At 44.3% G+C, this 19,672-nt stretch overlaps 1 protein-coding gene across 1 annotated transcript in view; it reads right to left on the minus strand.

Moving 5' to 3' along the window:
* The window catches only part of L3MBTL4 (L3MBTL histone methyl-lysine binding protein 4), a 234,929-nt gene extending 229,872 nt beyond the window's left edge, over positions 1 to 5,057 (minus strand). The window contains 3 exon segments of the mRNA XM_061130916.1: positions 4,615 to 4,718; positions 4,793 to 4,882; positions 4,934 to 5,057. Of these exon segments, the coding sequence (XP_060986899.1) occupies positions 4,615 to 4,718; positions 4,793 to 4,882; positions 4,934 to 5,057 (318 nt within the window).
* Between the last annotated feature and the right edge of the window lie 14,615 nt (positions 5,058 to 19,672).

Below are 19,672 nucleotides of genomic sequence, written 5' to 3' on the forward strand. Positions count from 1 at the left end.
ACTTCAATTAAAAAAAAATTTAAGCTGTCACAATCTTAAAAGCCATGGTAAGAGCTCACACAGCAGAATGCTGTGTAAGAAAGGCCCTGCTATCCATCTGTCCTGGGACTGAGTGCGCCCTCTCTGGCCAGGCACTGTGACAACAGATGTACCGCGGCTGCCAGCTCCCCAGTCCCCCACCCAGCACCTTCCACACACGTTATCAATCCGTTAGTCACTGTGGCAGCCACCACACTCTCACCACTTAAAGATCCATCATCGGAATGGATGCACAAGCCTTCTCCCCAACCTCCAGGTTCATTAAGAAAACAGCTTACACGTGAGCTAAAAGGAAGCAGAGAGTTCCAGCGGGTTCCCAGGGCCAGGGGCCCTCCTGCAGTGACTCCACCCAGAAGGCGTACAGGGGCCCGGCGGCGAGCAGAGCAACAGCTCCCTTGGGCTCAGGGCAAAGCTTTTGTTTTTCCATTGGTACTGGGGAAAAGTGTATTTGCAAAATAAAATAGGGATGTTAGTTGCTCAGTCCTGTCCAACTCTTTGCAACCCCATGGACTGTAGCCCAAAAGGCTCCTCTGTCTATGGGATTTCCCAGGCAAGAATACTGGAGTGGGTTGCCATTCCCTTCTCCAGGGGATCCTCCTGATCCAGGGATCAAACCCAGGTCTCCTGCACTGCAGGCAGATACTTTATCAACTGAGCTATCAGAGAAACCCCCAATATCGCAAAATAGGGATACATTCTTCTATAAGCTTAAAAAAAAAAAAGTAGGTCAAATGTTCAAAAAAAAAAAAGTCTGTGTGTGAAGTAACTAGAGTTTTATTTCTTCCTGCTGCTGCTGCTGCTAAGTCACTTCAGTTGTGCCCGACTCTGTGCAACCCCATAGATGGCAGCCCACGAAGCTCCCCCGTCCCTGGGATTCTGCAGGCAAGAACACTGGAGTGGGTTGCCATTTCCTTCTCCAATGAATGAAAGTGAAAAGTGAAAGTGAAGACGCTCAGTCGTGTCTGACTCTTAGTGACCCCATGGACTGCAGCCTACCAGGCTCCTCCGTCCATGGAATTTTCCAGGCAAGAGTACTGGAATGGGTGCCATTGCCTTCTCCGTTATTTCTTCCTAGTATATCCTAATTCATTGTTTTTGTTTTATTAACTACAATGTAATAACTATATTTGTTTTAATAATAATACTCATTGCATGGGTCCTTTGGAATTATGTGAACTGTTTTTTTTAATGGACCTAAAAAATTTTCTTCACTTGGACATCTGTTCCTACACTAAACTACCCTCAAAATGTTCACCATGGGCTTTCCTGGTGGCTCAGTGCCAATTTAGGAGACATGGGTTCAATCCTTGGGTCTGGAAGATCCTCTGGAGAAGGATATGAAAACCCACTCCAGCACTCTTGCCTGGGAAACCCCATGGACAGAGAAGCCGGGCAGGTAACAGCCCATGGAGTTCAAAAAGAGTTGGACACCAGACTTAGTGACTAAACAACAAAAATGTTCACCGATGCTACAAGGAGGAAACACCCTGTAAACTACAAAACACTATTCAAATGAAAGGGGGGCATGTCTATACCTAACTAAAAGGCAAAACACGACCAAAGGCTCACGCTGAGCCTTGCAGCCAACACCACCTCCTCCAAGCCAAGTTGAAATCCATCTTCGCAGTTGGGATGATTCATCTGTACTGACCGAACAAGGAGCTCCCCCTCTGGCTCTGCACGGGCTCCCTGTCACTGGCCACCTGCTTTCCCCGCATCTGACCATCCTGGTTTCTCTTGGGGTCTCCTTCACGGGGTGGAACCTCAGCCAGCAGGGAGGTAACTGCTCCCTCCTCTCTGTGTAGTTCACTGCTCCCTCCCCTGCTTTTTACTGTCGCCCCCTCCTCCGTGACAGCTGAACACTTCCCGGCCGGCTTTCTCCTGACCCAGCATCAGAGCTCCTCTGTCCAAAGTCACCATCTCAGCATCTCTGTGAAGACAGCTTTCTAAACACTGAACCTGGCTGCTACCCTGCTCCCAACTCGCCAACCTGGCTCTCCCGCCAAGTCCCCAGTTCCCAGCAGCGGTGTTCCTCATTAAAATAATTAGTCAAAGCAATCATCACGCGTCTAATGGTGGTTTTCAAATTTCCTTCAGCTCTGAAGAAGGGAACCTAAGTCACACTGGGAGGAACAGGGGGCCTGGGCTGCCTGCACAGAGCCCCCCGCTCCCTGCAGTGGCTTTCGCTCTCCCTGCCCTTCACCATGACAACACCAGGGCTTCCAGCAGCAACTCCTGCTCCATCATCTGAGAGGCTTCCTGAACGTCGCCTCCCCGCATAGCCTCTGCTCCCCCCTGGATTCCACTCTCCACACACTTGGTAAGAGTACACTGAAGCACCCTCCAGGTACCGTCCCAGGTGCCAGAGGGTTAGCATCGTTGACGTTAAAAAGCTACGACCACACAGCAAAGACACCCTGAATAAAGAGATCTGAGGACCCGTTCCTACCCTTGAAGGACATACATGTATTCCTTAAAGACAGGAACTAAGTCTTGAAGAATACATACCACCTTTTTTGATGACTATCATTAATGATGACCATAGGTAATAACACACATGTGTGTGCACTTACGCTCAGTCACTCAGTCGTGTCTGACTCTGCGACCCCATGGACTGTAGCCCACCAGGCTCCTCTGTTCATGGAATTTTCCAGGCAAGAATATTGGAGTGCGTTGCCATTCCCTTCTCCAGGGGATCTTTCCGACCCAGGGATTAAACCCCCGTCTCTTGCATCTCCTGCACTGGCAGTTGGATTCTTTACCTCTGAGCCACCCAGCAACTCTCAAGTGCGCAATGCAGTGTAGTTAATAATACTGCATTGCACACTTGAAAGTTGCTGGGAAAGTTGCTCTTAAAAATTCCCACTCATAAGAAAAAAAAAGTTGTAACCATTGGAGATGATGGATGTTAATTAAACTTATTATGATGATTAGTCCATAGCACACATATATCAAATCACTGGGTTGCACACCTGGAACATAAAATAATGTTATATGTCGACTATACCTCAATTTTTTAATTAATAAAAAGGAAATGGCAAAACCTAAAGTCAGGGTTACTAAAAGAGAACCTGTTTCTATACAGGCATTGATGGGTGAACCAGGAAAGTGCAGGTCAAAGGGAGGAACTCTGGCTGAGAATGAGGGAAACCCTCACAGAGGAGAAACGCTGAATCATGAAAGGTGAACGCAAGCTTTCTAGTTTGGGAGGGTGGGGGCTGCTGGGGAGGGCATGATGTCCACACCACCCAAACTGGGCCCTGTAGATGACTTCTTTTGGCTCTAAACCATTATCATCTTTTTATGGGCAGGCGCCCCTTTCTCCTTCCTTCTGTCCATCTTCACAGACCCAGAGCTCGCTGCAGTGGCAGAGTAAGTTTAATTCTCTTGACCCCAATACTGTCCAGCAGTGCTATGGAAACAATTCCACAGTCAAGGTCACCTGCAATACAAATCCAAGGATGTGTCTACCAATCTGAGAACATAGTAACTAGCAGTTCTAAGCTCATCTTTCTTCCTGCTCAACAGTAACACCAGTGCGGCAGAACTGAATCCATTTGTTCACTCCAAAAACCTCTACTCTGACCACTTTCTCCAGATTCTAAAGTGCAATAAGCACTAACTGAGGTTACCTAGCATCTTGTGAAGAACTAAATACATTCCACATCTTTCCATTACCCAGCATCAAGAATAAACTCCACCACCGTTTGCCACTTCAACCTTTTCTGAAACCATCAGGAGACCCTCCGAGGCTTCTGTAGGTCAAGGACTGAAACCTGAGCCCACCAGAAGCATCCTCTAGACAAGCTCCAACCCTGGGGCCTCGAACCTGGTGCCCCTGCTGGACACCGAATAACCTGCAGGGAGAGTGAGCCGTGGGCAGGCAGGGACTTGGCCCAGCGAAGGGGTCCCCACCGGATCCCCACTGGGCTGTCTTCTCGGGGCTTCCACACGCGGCAGCCTCAACAACCACCACCACACCGTCCTTTCAGTAAGTTTCCACTCCGGGGCGTGGGCGGATCAAGACCGCCCCTCTAAGTGGCTGCAAGCATATAGGAAATAAAGCACACTCTGCGGACTTTCATCTTCCATAAGAGGATGCAAAAGTCAGGGACAGAGCTCGCCAGAGCGCCCCCACGGGGGACACGCCCGCACCGACCAAGCAGATAACCCAGTCCAGGTGAGCCCATCCCGCCGCACACTGGGCGGAGTCCTAAGCAGGGAGGTAGGTTGGACCCAGATCGCCGGGCCGGGCGGACTCGGGGTGCGGGTCTCGGTCCACAGGACTGTGGCCGGGGAGGAAACGACGCCCGGCGAGGGCCTGGGAGTCCTCCCTCTCTCGTCCAAAGTGGGAGACAAGTGGGCAGCGCCTGCCCGGGGAGCCCAGCGTGCGCCCCGCGGGGACAGAGAAAGAAAGAGGCGGCGCGCGGCGAGGCGACCCCCAACCGCCGCCCCCCGCCCGGCGGCCCACCGCGGGCGACGCGCCCGCCCCTCGGTCGGCGGGGACACCGGGGGCGGCCGGCGGGCGCCCGCTCGGTCTCGGGCACGCGGCGCGCGCGGCGGCACCCTCCTTACCCGGAGCAGAGCCTCGCCGCCCGCCGGGCGGACCCGGCGACAGACCTGGGCGGAGCGGCAGCGCGGGGCTCGCGCGGCGGGGCAGCAGCGCTGGGGCATCAGCGCTGAGGCAGGAAGGAGGGGAGCGCGGGGCGGGGGCCCGGGGCCTGGGGCGGGCCGGGCGCATGCTCCCGCGCACCTGCCGCCGCGGGTTCGCCCAGGGGAGCGCGGCGGGCGTGGGGCCGGCTCTCACGTGCGGGGAGGGTGGGCTCGGCTTCCTCCGCGTGGGCTGCCCGGAAAGAAGGTCCCAAAACTCACTTCTGTCTGCCTGTCCCCCGACCTCCCGCGTCGGGCCGGCGCGCGCACCCTGTTTCAGCTGGCTCTCCGGGTTCACTTGCCGCCTCCGGAGTCCTCCCTGTCCGGCCACTCCTCCGGTGTGGCGACCCCATCTCGGCTGCCCCCATTCTCGCCCTTGACTTTTGCTACTCTTGCATCCGCGGAGAAGAGGATTCTCCTTCAAAATAAAAGGAGACTGTTTCCCCTGACCCCAGATGCCCAGGGACCCTGTTGCAGATGCTTGAGATGGAGCAGAAGCTGGAGGTGGTGCTGAGGCCCTGCCCTTAGGGATCTTAACGACTGGCTGGTCACGAAGCCTTGTCGCCATATGGGGAGAAACATTAAATCATTTAATATGGCTTATAATTAAAAATAGGGCTTTCCTAGTGGCTCAGATGGTAAAGAATCTGCCTATCAATGCAGGAGACCTGAGTTCGATACCTGGGTCAGGAAGATTCCCCTGGACTAGGAAATGGCAACCCACTCCAGTATTCTTGCCTGGAGAATTACATGGACAGAAGAGCCAGGCGGACTACAGTCTGTGGGAGCGCAAAGTCAGACATGACTGAGCGGCTAGCACTTACAGTTAAAAGTTGCTGAGGGGGGTGTATGTATACTTATAGCTGATTCACCATATTGTACTGTAGGAACTAATAAAATATTGCAAAGCAATTATCCTTCAATTAAAAATAAATTTTAAATGGAATGCTACTCAGTCATAAAAAGGACCGAATTTGCATTCCTTCTGGTGAGACAGATGAACCTAGAACCTGTTATGCAGCGGGAAAGTCAGAGAAAAACAAATACCCTATATTGATGCACATTTATGGAATTGAGAGATGAACCTGTCTGCAGGACAGGAATGGAGATGTAGACATAGAGAGCAGACTTATGACCACAGCTGGGGAAGGAGAGGGTAGGACGAACTCAGAGAGTAGTATTGAAACATACATTACCAGATGTAAGACAGATAGCTCGTGGGAAGCTGCTCTATGACATGGAGAGCTCAACCCGATGCTCTGTGACAACCTAGAAGGGTGGGATGGAGAGGTGGGGGATGGGAGGGAGGGTCAAGGTTCAAGAGGGAGGGCACATGTATATATACTTAGGGTTGACTCAAGTTGTTGTATGGCAGAAACCAACACAACAGTGTAAAGCAATTATCCTCTAATTAAAAATAAATTTTAAAAATCAAACTTAACTATTGCAGAAAAAAAGTTTTAAAGATTAAAGAAAAAAATAAAAGTAGTTGGTAATTGAAGACTGTATTTTGTGACTTTTCAATGGAATTTTCTTTCATGAAGGTTTCCTGTGTATGAATTTTAGTATACGAATATCAGCTGGAAGGTATAAAACAAATAGTAGTCAGTTGCTTCCTGCAAAAAATTCAGTAATTTAACACTAGTAGCAATAATTTCCAAAATGATCTTTTGAATTTCTTATTGACTACCATAAACCAAGAACTAAAACTGTTTTGTTTTTCAGATGAGACTGGTCCTTTGGTAGAAACATCATTTAGTGTTGTTCTTGAAGAAGAACATATAAAACCCTTTACTAATGCAGTTTATGTTTATGTTAGGAGCCATGATCATAGAAACGTACAGGTACAAACACACACATGCAAACTGTGTTCTGTGCTCTAATCATTTAGGAAAAAGAGATTTAAGCCAGAGAAAAAGGAAAACAGAGGCTTTGGTATAGAGAGAATATTTAGGGCTGATCTAATTAAATGGAGTACTTATTTTCATACCATTTTAACATGCGTATGCTAAAGACCTTATGGAGTTGGGACATATTTCTGTGACAACAGGCACACTTCAGAGTGCAACCTTTGCATACTTGCTCACCTGACTACATGAAATTAGCATGGGCTCAGTGGGTGGATGAGAATCCCCCCTGCTGCTGCTCACCTGGGCACTGATAGGATTTCTGGGGAAGGACAAGAGCTTCCATGACTGCAGTGTAACCCAGGCCATCCCAGCGGTGTTTGTTTATCATTCAAGACTCCAAGTCTTAATGATGTAAACATCAAAATGATCCCAGCACAGAAAGAATTAAGACTCCATTTAGTTCCACCTGCCTCTTAGAAATACCAATATTAATATTGTAGAAAATTGAAGAAAGCTAGATTGAAATCCAAATAGTGAATTTACATCACCTTTTCTTCACTTTTGGGGGGAAACAATTATTTTTACAATATGTTTATTGAACATATTTGGCTTATATTTACAAAAGGGGTTTACCAGTTGGTGCTAGTAGTAAGAACCCGCCTGCCAATGCAGGAGACATGAGATGCAGGTTTGATCCCTGGGTCAGGAAGATACCCTGTAGAAGGGCAGAGCAATCTGCTCCAGTATTCTTGCCTGGAGAGACCCATGGACAGAGGAGCCGGATGGGCTACACTCCATAGGGTCGCAAAGAGTCGAACACAACTGAAGTGACTTAACATACACATACATATTTACAAAACAAAAACACTGCTTTCAGGAGCTAGATTTAAATAAGAAAAAAGATGCACCAATAAAACAGGTGATACGGGCATAAAACCTCATCTTGGGTTACTTAAGTATAAATCTATGGGCGCATAGTGCTGAGAGCAACATATGATTGTATTCAAAGAAACGGACATCTGTTTTAAATGATACCGTTATTCAAATTATATGGAAATATAAGCAGGAATGCATTGCTACACTTATTACAGAACTTTTCAAAAGCAAGTGTAGTAAATCCCTTTAATTTGAACAGCTGCAGATTGAAATGAAATAGCTACATTGTGGGTTAGTCTAACATTAGCAATAGTCCATCATGAGTGATGGGGTTTGGAACACTAATGGTTACTAGGCATTTTATTTTTTTTTAGCTAACTCGATGTTTATTTATGTCTTTATTTATTTTTGTTAATTTTTATTCAAGTACAGTTGATTTAAAATGTGTTCATTTCTGCTGTATAGCACAGTGATTCAGTCATACACACATAAACATTCTTTTTCACATTCTTTTCCATTATGGTTTATCACAAGATTTTGAATATAGTTCCCCATGCTATACAACAGGACCTTGTTTTTGCTTATTTGCTTTTACATGAAAAAGTTTGGATATTCTCTGATGCCCAGTCTACTTCTTATAAATAGCTTAGGAAAGAAGAGAGGCAAAAGGCAAGGGAGAAACAGAAAGATATAGACAACTGAATGCAGTTCCAAAAAATAGGAAGGAACAATAAGAGGGCCTTCTTACATGAACAATTCTAAGAAATAGAGGAAAGCAATAGAATGGGAAAGACTAGAAATCTCTTCAAGAAAATTGGAGATATCACGGGAACATTTCATGCAAGGATGAGATAGTCACTTTTTTTCTTTTTCGTAATGAGTTATTTTATGGACTTTATTCCTTTATTTCTGGGAGGGTCTTAAGCATACTCAGTAAGTTTATTTTGATGTTCTCCTCTCTGTGGGCTTCCCCGGTGGCTCGGTGGGTAAAGAATCCACCTACAATGGAAGAGACTCAGGAGACAAGGGTTCAGTACCTGGGTCAGAAAGATCCCCTGAAGGAGGAAATGGCAACCCACTCCAGTATTCTTGTCTGGAGGACCCCATGGACTAAGAAGCCTGGTGGCCTCGTCTATAGTGTCATTAAAGAGTCAGACTTGACTGAAACACTGGAAAATTCATCTCCTAGAGTGGCTGTCATCTCATCGGTGTTAATCATCTCCAGATAATTTTGGGTGAGGTGTGTTTCTTCCTCTCCCCCTCCTCACTGCTCTCTGTCCTTTGCCTTGCCTGGGCCTCACTGCCTTGTCCAGCATCAGGCCTCTTCTCAGCAGCCTTAGCCTGACATCCTACAGGCCTTGGCCCTGCTCCCACACCTTCCTCTTTCTGGCTGCACTGCAAGCATGCAGCAAAAGTAACTGTTTTCTAGCTCGTTTGGTGCTGAGAGATCATCTAGCCCTAGTTTTAGATACTGACTCTGGCTGAAGTTGAAGCTCCAATACTTTGGCCACCTGATGCCAAGAGCCAACTCATTGGAAAAGACCCTGATGCTGGGAAAGATTGAGGGCAGGAGGAGAAGCGGGCAACAGAGAATGAGATGGTTGGGTGGCATCACTGACTCAGTGAACATAAGTCTGAGCAAACTCCAGGATATGGTGAAGGACAGGGAGGCCTGGTGTGCTGCCACCCATGGGATCGCAAAGAGTTGGACATGACTTAGCAACTGAACAACAGCAACTGGCTGCAGACCTCCATCATGCAGGAAATTTTTCTTTCTCTACAAAATGTGACAGTTATTCATCTTTCATATTTCCAGACCCAGAACTCCTGAGTTCAGCTCTGGCATTCCACTGTATGCTCATGTGTTTCTACAACATGGAAATGGATGCCTTATTTTAATCTGTTTCAGTGGCTTTGTTTGGCTCAGGATAGGTCCTTCAAAATTGGAACTTTTCCAAGTTCCAATTTCTCACTGGACTTGACTTCCTTCTCAACACCACGCGCAGTTCTTTGCACAGAGTAAGTGCTCAACAGAAGTGTCTAGAGTTGACGTCACTTCATCCTGTGCAAAAGGAAGCTGAATGAATGCTCATCAGAAACATACTGCAGAGGAGAGTCATTCAACACAGGCTTGAGAGGATGAAAGTTAGACCTTCCTGTGTCAAGCATCCCAAGACTTCATCTCTGTTTACACATGTGGAGCGGCTCTGAAGACGGGTGGGCACATTGGAAGAACCACCGGAACAGACCATTACCAACTGTTCAGTAAACCCTGCAGGGTGACCAGGCTGATATGACAAAAGTTACTGTGTCTACAATTCAATCCCAGGAAGCTATTGAATATTTCCTATGTATGTTTTCATTTCTATATCTTCCAATTCTTCTTTCTCTGCCTTCGCTTATCATTGTTAGAGTGAAAGGTATACAAGTAAGCAGCCTATTTGTCTGGGATTGGAGTCCTGCTCTTTATTTTGTTCTTAGTATTTTATTTTGTTTATTTATTTATTTGACTGTGATGCATCTTAGTTGCAGCATGTGTGGTCTTTTTTTTTTTTTTTTTTTTTTTTAAGGTTGCAGCATGTAGAATCATAGTTGCAGCATGTGGGATCTAGTTCCCTGATCAGGGATCAAACCCAGGCCCCCGCACTGGAATCTCGGAGTCTTAGCTACTGAACCACCAGGGAAGTCCCTGTCCTACTTCAATCACTGTCTCATTTCCCGAGTTAAATTAACTTCACCCCCACCCCCCATTTTATATTCTTTGCCCTTAGTCCTTATCTCTGTTTGGTGCCAACTCTTCGGACTCTGACATTTAAAATGACCCAGAGAGGCTATTAAACAGAGCTCTAGACATGCAACTTGATAAACTCCATCTTACAAAATCTGATTGCCCTTCTGAATCTTCCATTATCTTACCTTGGGTTCCAGCACAACACATCAATCTTGAGACTCATGCTGGTTTCTATTAAAGAGCTCCAATCCATAGGCCAATCCTCTGCTCTCATCTTTCTTCTCAAGGCTTTCAATTAAGCCTGGAAATGAACCACCACCAAGATAAATGAACAGCAAACATGAATCCAAAGGTGGGACTTCTCAGTTCAGTTCAGTTCAGTTGCTCAGTTGTGCCCGATTCTTTGCGACCCCATGGACCACAGCATGCCAGGCTTCCCTGTCCATCACCAACTCCCGGAGCTTGCACAAACCCATGTTCTACTTTGTCACAAACAGTTTTAATAATCAAATTTAATTTTTCATGTGTATGAGTACCTCTAAGCCAGAGTACCATGCATTGATTTGTGTTCACTGAATTGCTTCATTGTCTACTCAGCAAGCAGGTAAGGTCTTACAACCCACTTATATTTTACTGTACTTGTCCTATATTTCAATAGTATTTTCAAAATTTTTATGCAATAATATTCTTTGTTAGAGGCTTTGGTAACCATTTATCCAGGTGTTTCTTCTTTATCATTATTAACGTTTCATTTTTAACTTCTGAGGGAAGATTTTTAAGTAGCAGATTATGTAAATTATAGTTGTACAATATTGGTTTTTTGTCATACTGTCAGTGCCCCTTTAGTGCTTTTTCATTCGGTCTTAATATCATCTCTCACCACCTTGAGTAATTAGTATCATTTTTCTTATTTTACAAACGGAAAAATAAGTGTTATTTCTATGGTTTTCCTTTCTTTTTACAATGTTGTTAATTAGGTTTCACTGGTTTCTGACAATCCAGCCTTGAGAACATCCTATCTTAAATAACAAGATATCTAGTAAGAAAGTATCTAGTGGCATTTTTTTTCACAAATCCACAATAAATATATGACAAAGCAAAAGTTAATACTATTTATTATTTTTCACCAATTGTAAAAGTATGTGGGAAATAATTTGTTAAACTATGTACAAACTCCTTTCTGATAATAAGCCTATACATCCTTTACCTTAGGAAGGATTTACTGATTTCACTTTCTTTTTGAAATAAGACAAAGTTAAATGCAAAAAGCAATCTTATAAGCAAAGCAAACAGGCTTTTTGTGACTTTAATGTCTTTATTCGAATCTGCTCGCTTAGGGTGTATTCTTGAACCCCATTTTACAAGTGGGGGTTAGTCCTCCCCCAGGAGTGGGCAAGCAGGCACTGAAAGTACACAAAACCATGGGCATCTTCCTGGAATGTCAATTTGTCTCTAGCTTTGACAGGAGGGAGAATTAAATTATTTTACTTATGATTAAAAAACATTAGTTTTACATTAAAATAAACAGGGATTATATTATGGAGCAGAGACAAAATGTGCCTGGGTTTTTAAGATAAAACAGGTGACTTCAAAGACAATTTTGTTCTTCTAAAAAAGAATTGTTCGTGTCATCTGTATCCCAGAGAGCTAATTTTATTTTTCTTATGTTATCTTTCTGTTAGAATTTTACCTCCTCCGTAATTTCATCCATGCATTCATTTGTAACAAAATATTTCCAGTGGAGGAACTGAGCTAGAATGTTTGGAGGTTGCATTCCTTTGACTTATCTTGACTCAGATGGAAGACTGATCTTAGCCATAGCACAGAATGACCTATGGAGTCATAACTGAAACATGGGTTTGTAATTTATGATGACATGATTGTCATAAACTCTTGTAACTGCTATTATATAAATTGATTTAATATTTTATTGTGCATCAGCTATCTTCTTTATAACATAAGAAACTAACCAACAACTATTACCATTCTAAAATACTAACATGATCCAGACTGGGCGTATCTATTAGGAAGAAATATTCCCGAGTAAACCACGGGGTCACCTACCTTGAGGATGGGCCATGTCAGAGGAGAAAAGGCAAGTGTTTCCTAATTACACTGCCTGGGCGTGGACATGTCTATTTATTCATAAAGCTCAAGTGCTGCCCATAAAATTCCTGTGGTTTTGTTTTATTAATGAATATAGGTCAACTTAAGCACCTTTGAAGGAAAGAACAAGAATCCAATGAACCCAACTCAATTCATTTATTTCCTTCCAAATTCTGTTACTATCTTTGCTGGATGTTGTTTTCTAGTGGAGGAAATCAGGAAAGGGTGTCCTCTGCTCTTTCAAATTAATTTTAATTTTTATTTCCATATGTCAACAGAGTTTTCACAGTTGACATTTTTATCACTCTGCTTTAGAAAATTAATTTTACTTCACATTTTCATGCATCAGTCACACAGTTGACCTTCTTATATTCCTGCAGTGATCTTCTGTTGTCATGGGACAGGCTTTGCTAAGCTCTCTCTTATTCTTAGCCATTTGGGTTTTCCCAGTTGTTTTCATTTTCTAATCATATTTATAGCATTACTATATAAATATTTCTAAGTAAATAACTTTTTAATCTGTGTATTTCCTTGTAGAACGTTCCATAGAGTAGGATTATTGTGCCAAATTATATCCAGTAGTTTCACAGGTCACCATGCCTTTTTTTTCCCCCCAGAGAAACTAAACAATTGAAAATGTGACCAGAAACATTTAAGATTTTATTTAAAACAATTTATGTCAGTCTCAGATCCAACAAATCCCAAAATTGGCATTTCATGATTTCTATGTATTTAGTAAAACAGTGTATAATGGTATCTTAATGTTGCTAAAATTTACTAAATAATACTGGAGATATGGATTAACCAATGTGATGATTTCTTAATTGTAGTTCTCTATTTTTGAAAGTTCAGTTCATTTCCTTTAACCAACTATCAAGTGGAATTTGAGTGTGAGCTGTTATAAATTTGTCTCAATTATTTGCATGTTTTAGAAGGCAAGCATGTTTTTTAAAAGAGAATCAAATATATCGAGGGACTTCCCTGGTGGCTCAGATGGTAAAGAATCTGCCTGCAGTGCAGGAGACTCGGGTTTGATCCCTAGGTCAGGAAGATCCCCTGGAGAAGGGCATGGCAACCCACTCCAGTATTCTTGCCTAGAAAATCTCATGGACAGAGGAGCCTAGTGGGCTACATTCCATGGGGTCACAAAGAGTCAGACATGACTGAGCATGCACACAGATGCAGAGACTATCAATCACACTGCAGGAGATCCGTAAACTCTTTCCTAAAAGCCCAGCTCTAGGCTTTCTGAGCTCCTCGGCCTTCTACTAGGTAGTGATGAGAAAACTCCCCCTAAGAAGGTTAGGAAGAACCTTAACATCTATAAAATGCCTATTCTGTGCTAGAAGCCAGTAAGAGGGAACAATTATTGAGAACATACTTTGTTCAGCTAAGCATTTTGCATAGATTATTCCGCTAAATCCTTCACATAAAGCTGCAGATGAAGTGATCTGCTAAAGTCCCAGAGCTGGAAGGTGATGGAACCAGACTGGAAGATAGACACTGCTCTGAGCTGTGCTGTGCTGCCCCGCCCACCCCTGGTCTTCCTGGGAGGGTCCAGGGGGTCTCACTGGCGAGCATCAGCTTTGCCACCTCTGCCCCCTCCTCTGCTGCGGAGCTGCCTGTCCCTGCCCTGTGCATGTTTACATCATTGTCCTCCTTGCCGTCCTCTGGGTTCCTTCTTCAGGAAGATTGTCCTTCATCTGCTGGGCTGGAGGAAAAGGGCTTTGTTGTTTTAGAAAAGATGCATCTTGTGTTCAAACTGTTGTTTCCTCAGCAGGACACATCCTTTCCACCCTTTGAAACCCTTGAACCCTTTTCTTTCCCGCTATCTATGCGTTATGGTCACTTACTCCAAATTAACAGTCTTACGGAGATGTGATAACCATCTCAGAAACCTCATTGTCCATCATCCTCCCTGGCTCCTCTCCTTATAGCATCTCCCCTTTGTCTACATTTAAATATAATCTTTCTTCTTTTTTTAGCAAGTGGACTAATGCTTCCTGTGTTATATTATCTGATGTGCTAATAATTCTTCCAGAAATAATCCTACTGTAATATGGGGTCCCCTACCCAGTCTCAGAGTTGCATCATAGATTATTTTTGAAAGTGGGTGAAAACATCAAATAGCTCAATCTCATTTACTTTCCTGTATGGGAAAAAATGACTCAATTTTGCTTTACTATCAGCTGTGTTTTTAAAACTACCATTAAATGCTTGTCCTTTATTTTATGCAGACCTGGAATATGTCTGAGAATGGCTGTGAGCCACACTTCTGAGGAATTTTGTGTCAGTGGAATATATGGTGAAGCCCGCTAATAAGTTGGATTCTGTCCTTATTTTTAAGCACCCCACAACTACTGTTTTGGCAGATCTGTTTAAACATACCTTAAATGACATTTCCTTATAAATAACATTCTAGATTTGGTATAAGAGGCAGCACAGTACAGTAAAAAGAGGTTTAGCCCCAGGGAAACAGAAGATTTGATTTCTGAATGGCCTGGTGCCAGTCATTTAACTTCTCTGACTCTCAATTTATCCTACAGAATTAGAAAATTATAACTAGAAGTTTTAAATGTCTTTCTAACACTGAAGTTTTCAGTATGAACAAAAGTGAAGTTTTAAGAGAAAACTAAATAAATTGTATGCATTTAATACAATGCATCTAGTCCCTCCTTACCCCAGGCTCGGGACTCCACAACTGACCTCAAAATGGAACACTCTGGACTTCTTATCCAGGAAGAAGTCCCTTGGACAGCAAGGAGATCAAACCAGTTAATCCTAAAGGAAATCAACCCTGAATTTTCTTTAGAAGGATGGATGTTGAAGCTCCAATACTTTGGCCACCCCAATACAAAGAGCCGACTCACTGGAAAAGACCCTGATGCTGGGAAAGATTAAGGGCAGGAGGAGAAGGGGGCGACAGAGGATGAGATGGTTGGATGGCATCATTGACTCAATGGACATGAATTTGAGCAAACTCCGGAGGTTAATGAAGGACAGGGAAGCCCGGAGTGCTGCAGTCCATGGGGTCACAAAGAGTCAGATAGGACTTAGAGACTGAACCGCAGGGGAATCTTCAACCCTGGAGGGTGCCTGTTTTTACTTTACAAAAGCAGCAGCCTTGGAAGCTTCTGGGTTTTCTGCCCCAACAACTGGGCTCCTCTGAGGCCCTGAGCTGGGCTGGGCTCCCAGCATCACAGCTGAGCCAGGGAAGCGGGATGTGGGAGAGAGGGAAGAAGGAGGATGCTATCATAATAGCTAGTCAAGCGGTTTCCCGTTTATTAGGCAGTGACTTGATTTTTCATCTGTCTGCTCCATTAGACCGTAAACTGTTTGGAGGCTGAACCCACATTGGTTTCCCCTTTGCTGCTGTAACCAGGAACAGTAACAGGTTGGTAGTAAGATGCTCAGTCAAGACCGAGGGAATGCATTCACTGCTAGAGGACACCCTGAAAAGTATGCATTTGTCCAAATCTCTGACAGAATGACACTTTAACCATCTGGAATTTGTGGCCTGTTCTCTGAGTCTCATGAATTCCCCTGTGTCCCTTTGCAGATTTTCTAATGCTTCTCTCTTAACTCTCAGTAAGTATTACCCTGCATCTTACCCAACTCTTCTATTTACAGATGTTTGTTTCTTCCAATGTGCTTTCCATGGAAGTGGCTCATCACTGGACATAACCCTTTCACGCAGCTCTTTGCGTACTTGAAAACACGCAGGTCACCCCTCCACCGACTTTTCCATGCACCAGATAATTCACACTAACCTAATTTTTCATTGCTCTGTAATTCTGACATTTTTCCTCTGGTTTCAGCTGAATGTCTTCATGTGATTAATTCTCTGCAGTTAATTACATAATTCTTCATGAATTAACCTTCACTCTGCATTCCTCCTGCAAAACATCCTAGTACGTGCCCACAGCACAGTGAGAGCTGGGGCCTGGCTCGTAGACTGTTAGCTAGAAAAACCAAGATCAAGTTCAAAGCCTAACTCTGATGCTTCCATCTCTGTGAACTTGAACAGGTGACTTAATGCTGTGTAGCCCTGATCTTGATGGTCTGTTGGGAGAGTGAATGAGTTAATGTGTTTAGAACAGTGGCTGAAACAAAGTATACATGCAAGAAATATCAGTAGGACTTCCCTGACGGTACAGTGGTTAAGACTCTGTGCTTCCAACGCAGGAGGCGTGGGTTCAATCCCTGTTGGGAAACTAAGATCCCATGTGCCATGTGGCACGGCCGGAAAGAAAAAACTTAGTGATTATTTCTTTTGTTGTTGTTGTCGTTATTACTGTTGTCTTTCAGTCACAGCATATTCAGAGGAAATTTAAAGTGTAGTAAGTCAGAAAGAGCCTGCAGTAGGGGAGAAAGAAAACAGCTGGGTAGGGAAGAGACACAAAGGTGAGTAAAGACCTGGAAGACTCCTGCCCAGTTCATGAACAGTCTAGACTGTACCCCCAAGTCTAGCATGATGCCTGGTTCATGTTAGTTGTTCAAGGAGTATTCGCTGGATTGGATTAATCCAGTTTACCCTCTCACCATTTATATAACCACTCTCCATCAATTTTTTTTTTTTTTTTTTTAGTGCAAGTTTTCCTACTTGCCAGCCAGGCAACTAAGGGACATGTAACTGACACATCTGAATTTCTGAGTCACATTTATCAATTGATTATGATTACAGACTCTCTGGGGCTTCCCTGGTGTAGAAGATAGTAAAGAATCTGCCTGCAATGCAGGAGACTCATGTTTCGTCCCTGGGTCAAGAAGATTCCCTGGAGAAGGGCATGGCAACCCACTCCAGTATTCTTGCCTGGAGAATTCCATGGACAGAGGAGCGTGGCGGGCTATAGTCCATGGGGTTGCAAAGAGTTGGACAGGACTGAGCAACTAACACTTTCAGTTTCCATAGAAATATTGGTAGAAATGAAACAAGATAATGTTCTTGATACTTTGTATGTGCTCAGTAATGTTCTCTGATATTGTTGTGACACAAAGTATAGCAGAGACATAGTGATGTCCCTAGGAAGTGAATTTACACAGCCTGAAAATGTAACTCTCCAAAGATTTTAGTGGGGAATGTTTTACATATTCCCCACTGACCTTGTATTTAACAGATAATTGCAGGAGCCTCTGTGGAATTCCAATTTTGAATAAATCAGAGGTTTTTTTCCTTTTATTTTCTTACTTTTAGCAGGGAACTTTTTTTAACCTATTAAGTAACCACAGAACAGACCAAGCATCTCCCTGGAGGGATTTCTTTGAGAACTCTGGCCAGAGGGCAGCATTTTACAAGCAGTTTTGGGGAACCCTGGAACTGTTGCTAGAAGCATCATACTTCACAGACTGGGGTCCATCTTCAGTGACTTCAGGTGACCAGGCCTCATATAGATGACAAATATCCCCACTTCGGCTCAGAACACATCACTCCAAAGTTGAACATTCAGAAACTGGGTCACACCAACCCAAAATGCCCGAGGCAGCACCACGACCCAAAGTGATCATGGAGCAGCTGCAGAAGCCAGAGCGAGATTTTGTCGTTCTGCGTGACTATCCTTGCGGGCGCTGCTTTTGCAGAACATAATGCCATATGGCTGAGAGCTGAGACTCAGCGCCTGGCCTGGGCTCCCGGAATGCACAGACTGCCTCCTCCCGCACTCTGGTCTCCTGGGGCCCCTCCGAATCAGATGGTCCTCTGGCAACACAATAATATGCCCTTTATTTATGCTGTTTCTGTCATACATTGTCTACTTTGTGTGTGTGGGTGTGCGTACTCAGTCGTGTCCAACTCTTTGCAACCCCATGGACTGCAGCACACCAGACTCCTCTGTCCTTGGGATTCTCTAGGACAAGAATACTAGAGTGAGTTACCATTTCCTCCTCCAGGGGTTCTTCATGACTCTGGGTTGGAACCCACATCTCCTGCATGGGCAAGCGGATTCTTTACAGCTGAGCCACCTGGGATGGACTGTCTACCTTGGGGTCCTATTAAAAATCCTGTTTGCTGCTCAAATTCCTGCTTTTATTGTGATGACAGTTTCATGAAAAGAACCTTGGGGCCTATTTCCAACCATCCTTCTTAAATATATGTTAAAGCATCCCTAAGAAGGAAAATCTTATCCACCCTCTTATTCCAAGAAAAACCCCCTTGGCTAATTAAATTTTTATTATAACCTGGTGATTATGGCCTGGGAATAAAAGTTTATCTGATAGCTGAGTTTAATTTTATTAAAAGGTCCATGGCTTGTCATTTCTACATGTTCTGGAATTGATTAAGATTTACTACCAGGCAAAGTCCATGCACTTTTGGAATTAGGTGATCTCACAGCCTCGACGAAATGACTTCTTAACCTTTCAGAAGCACGACATTTCCCACTCAACCAAAAATTAAATGAGCAGCTGTCTTCCAGGTCTGAGCACAGCCCAAGTGGCAGAAAGCCCCAGAAGCTGTCAGTTCCTAGACACGAGTTTGTACATTTCTTTGCAGGGACCCAAACCAGCTCCATCAAAATCACATTGTGAGGTCTTGACTCTTCCTCTGTTCTCTTAGCCCCCGAAGAGCTCATGATGTAATTCCCTGGCAAAGCAGGCTTGCCAAGAGATGTTTTCTTGGCTGCATTCCCATCACACATTTACCCTAAAGCAAAATCTAAATGTCCAAGATAGAAATGTCAGAGCATCTGTTAGGATGTTCCATGATTAGACCCCACGCTCCCGTCAGCCACTCACAAATTCTGTGCCCAGATGATACCTATCTATTGAGCCTGGTCATCCCTGTTGCAGGCTAGGGGTGAGGGCAGTTCACAGGTGGAGGAAAAACGCAGAGCGGGGCCCAGCATTTTGGGAGGGACTCAAATATTCAACCTGTAACAGATGATTGATTGGCTTAAAAGGAAACATTTTAGAGCAAATCTTGTCACACTGAAGACCCCTTAGGGTCCTCACTTTATGTCTAGCCAAGGACAACCACAGAGCTCCCCGGGTGTGCTAGTGGTAAAGAATGAACCTGCCAAATGCAGGAGATGCAAGAGATGTGGGTTCGATCGCTGGGTCAGGAAGATGTCCTGGAGAAGCAAAGGGCAACCCACTCCTGTATCCTTGCCTGGAAAATCCTATGGACAGAGGAGCCTGGCATGCTACAGTCCATGGGTCACAAAAGAGTCAGACGCGACTGAGTGACTGAGCTCACAGAGGGCCAGCCACTCAACAGAAGTGAAATAAGCTGCCTGTCCTGGCTGGTGAACTTTAGCTCTTATGAGCAAAGACTTAGGTTTGTTACTTTGGAATAAACTTAGATTCTTTTGTGTGTCATATATGAACAAAGATGAATGGAACAGAGTTATTCAGCCTATAGCTTAAAAAAACCTTACAGCCCTTCAAGCTTAATATTAAATGTAGATGATCCCAGATCACTAGACCG

This window comes from Dama dama, chromosome 27 (assembly GCF_033118175.1).
Source record: "Dama dama isolate Ldn47 chromosome 27, ASM3311817v1, whole genome shotgun sequence".
NCBI classification, from domain to species: domain Eukaryota; kingdom Metazoa; phylum Chordata; class Mammalia; order Artiodactyla; family Cervidae; genus Dama; species Dama dama.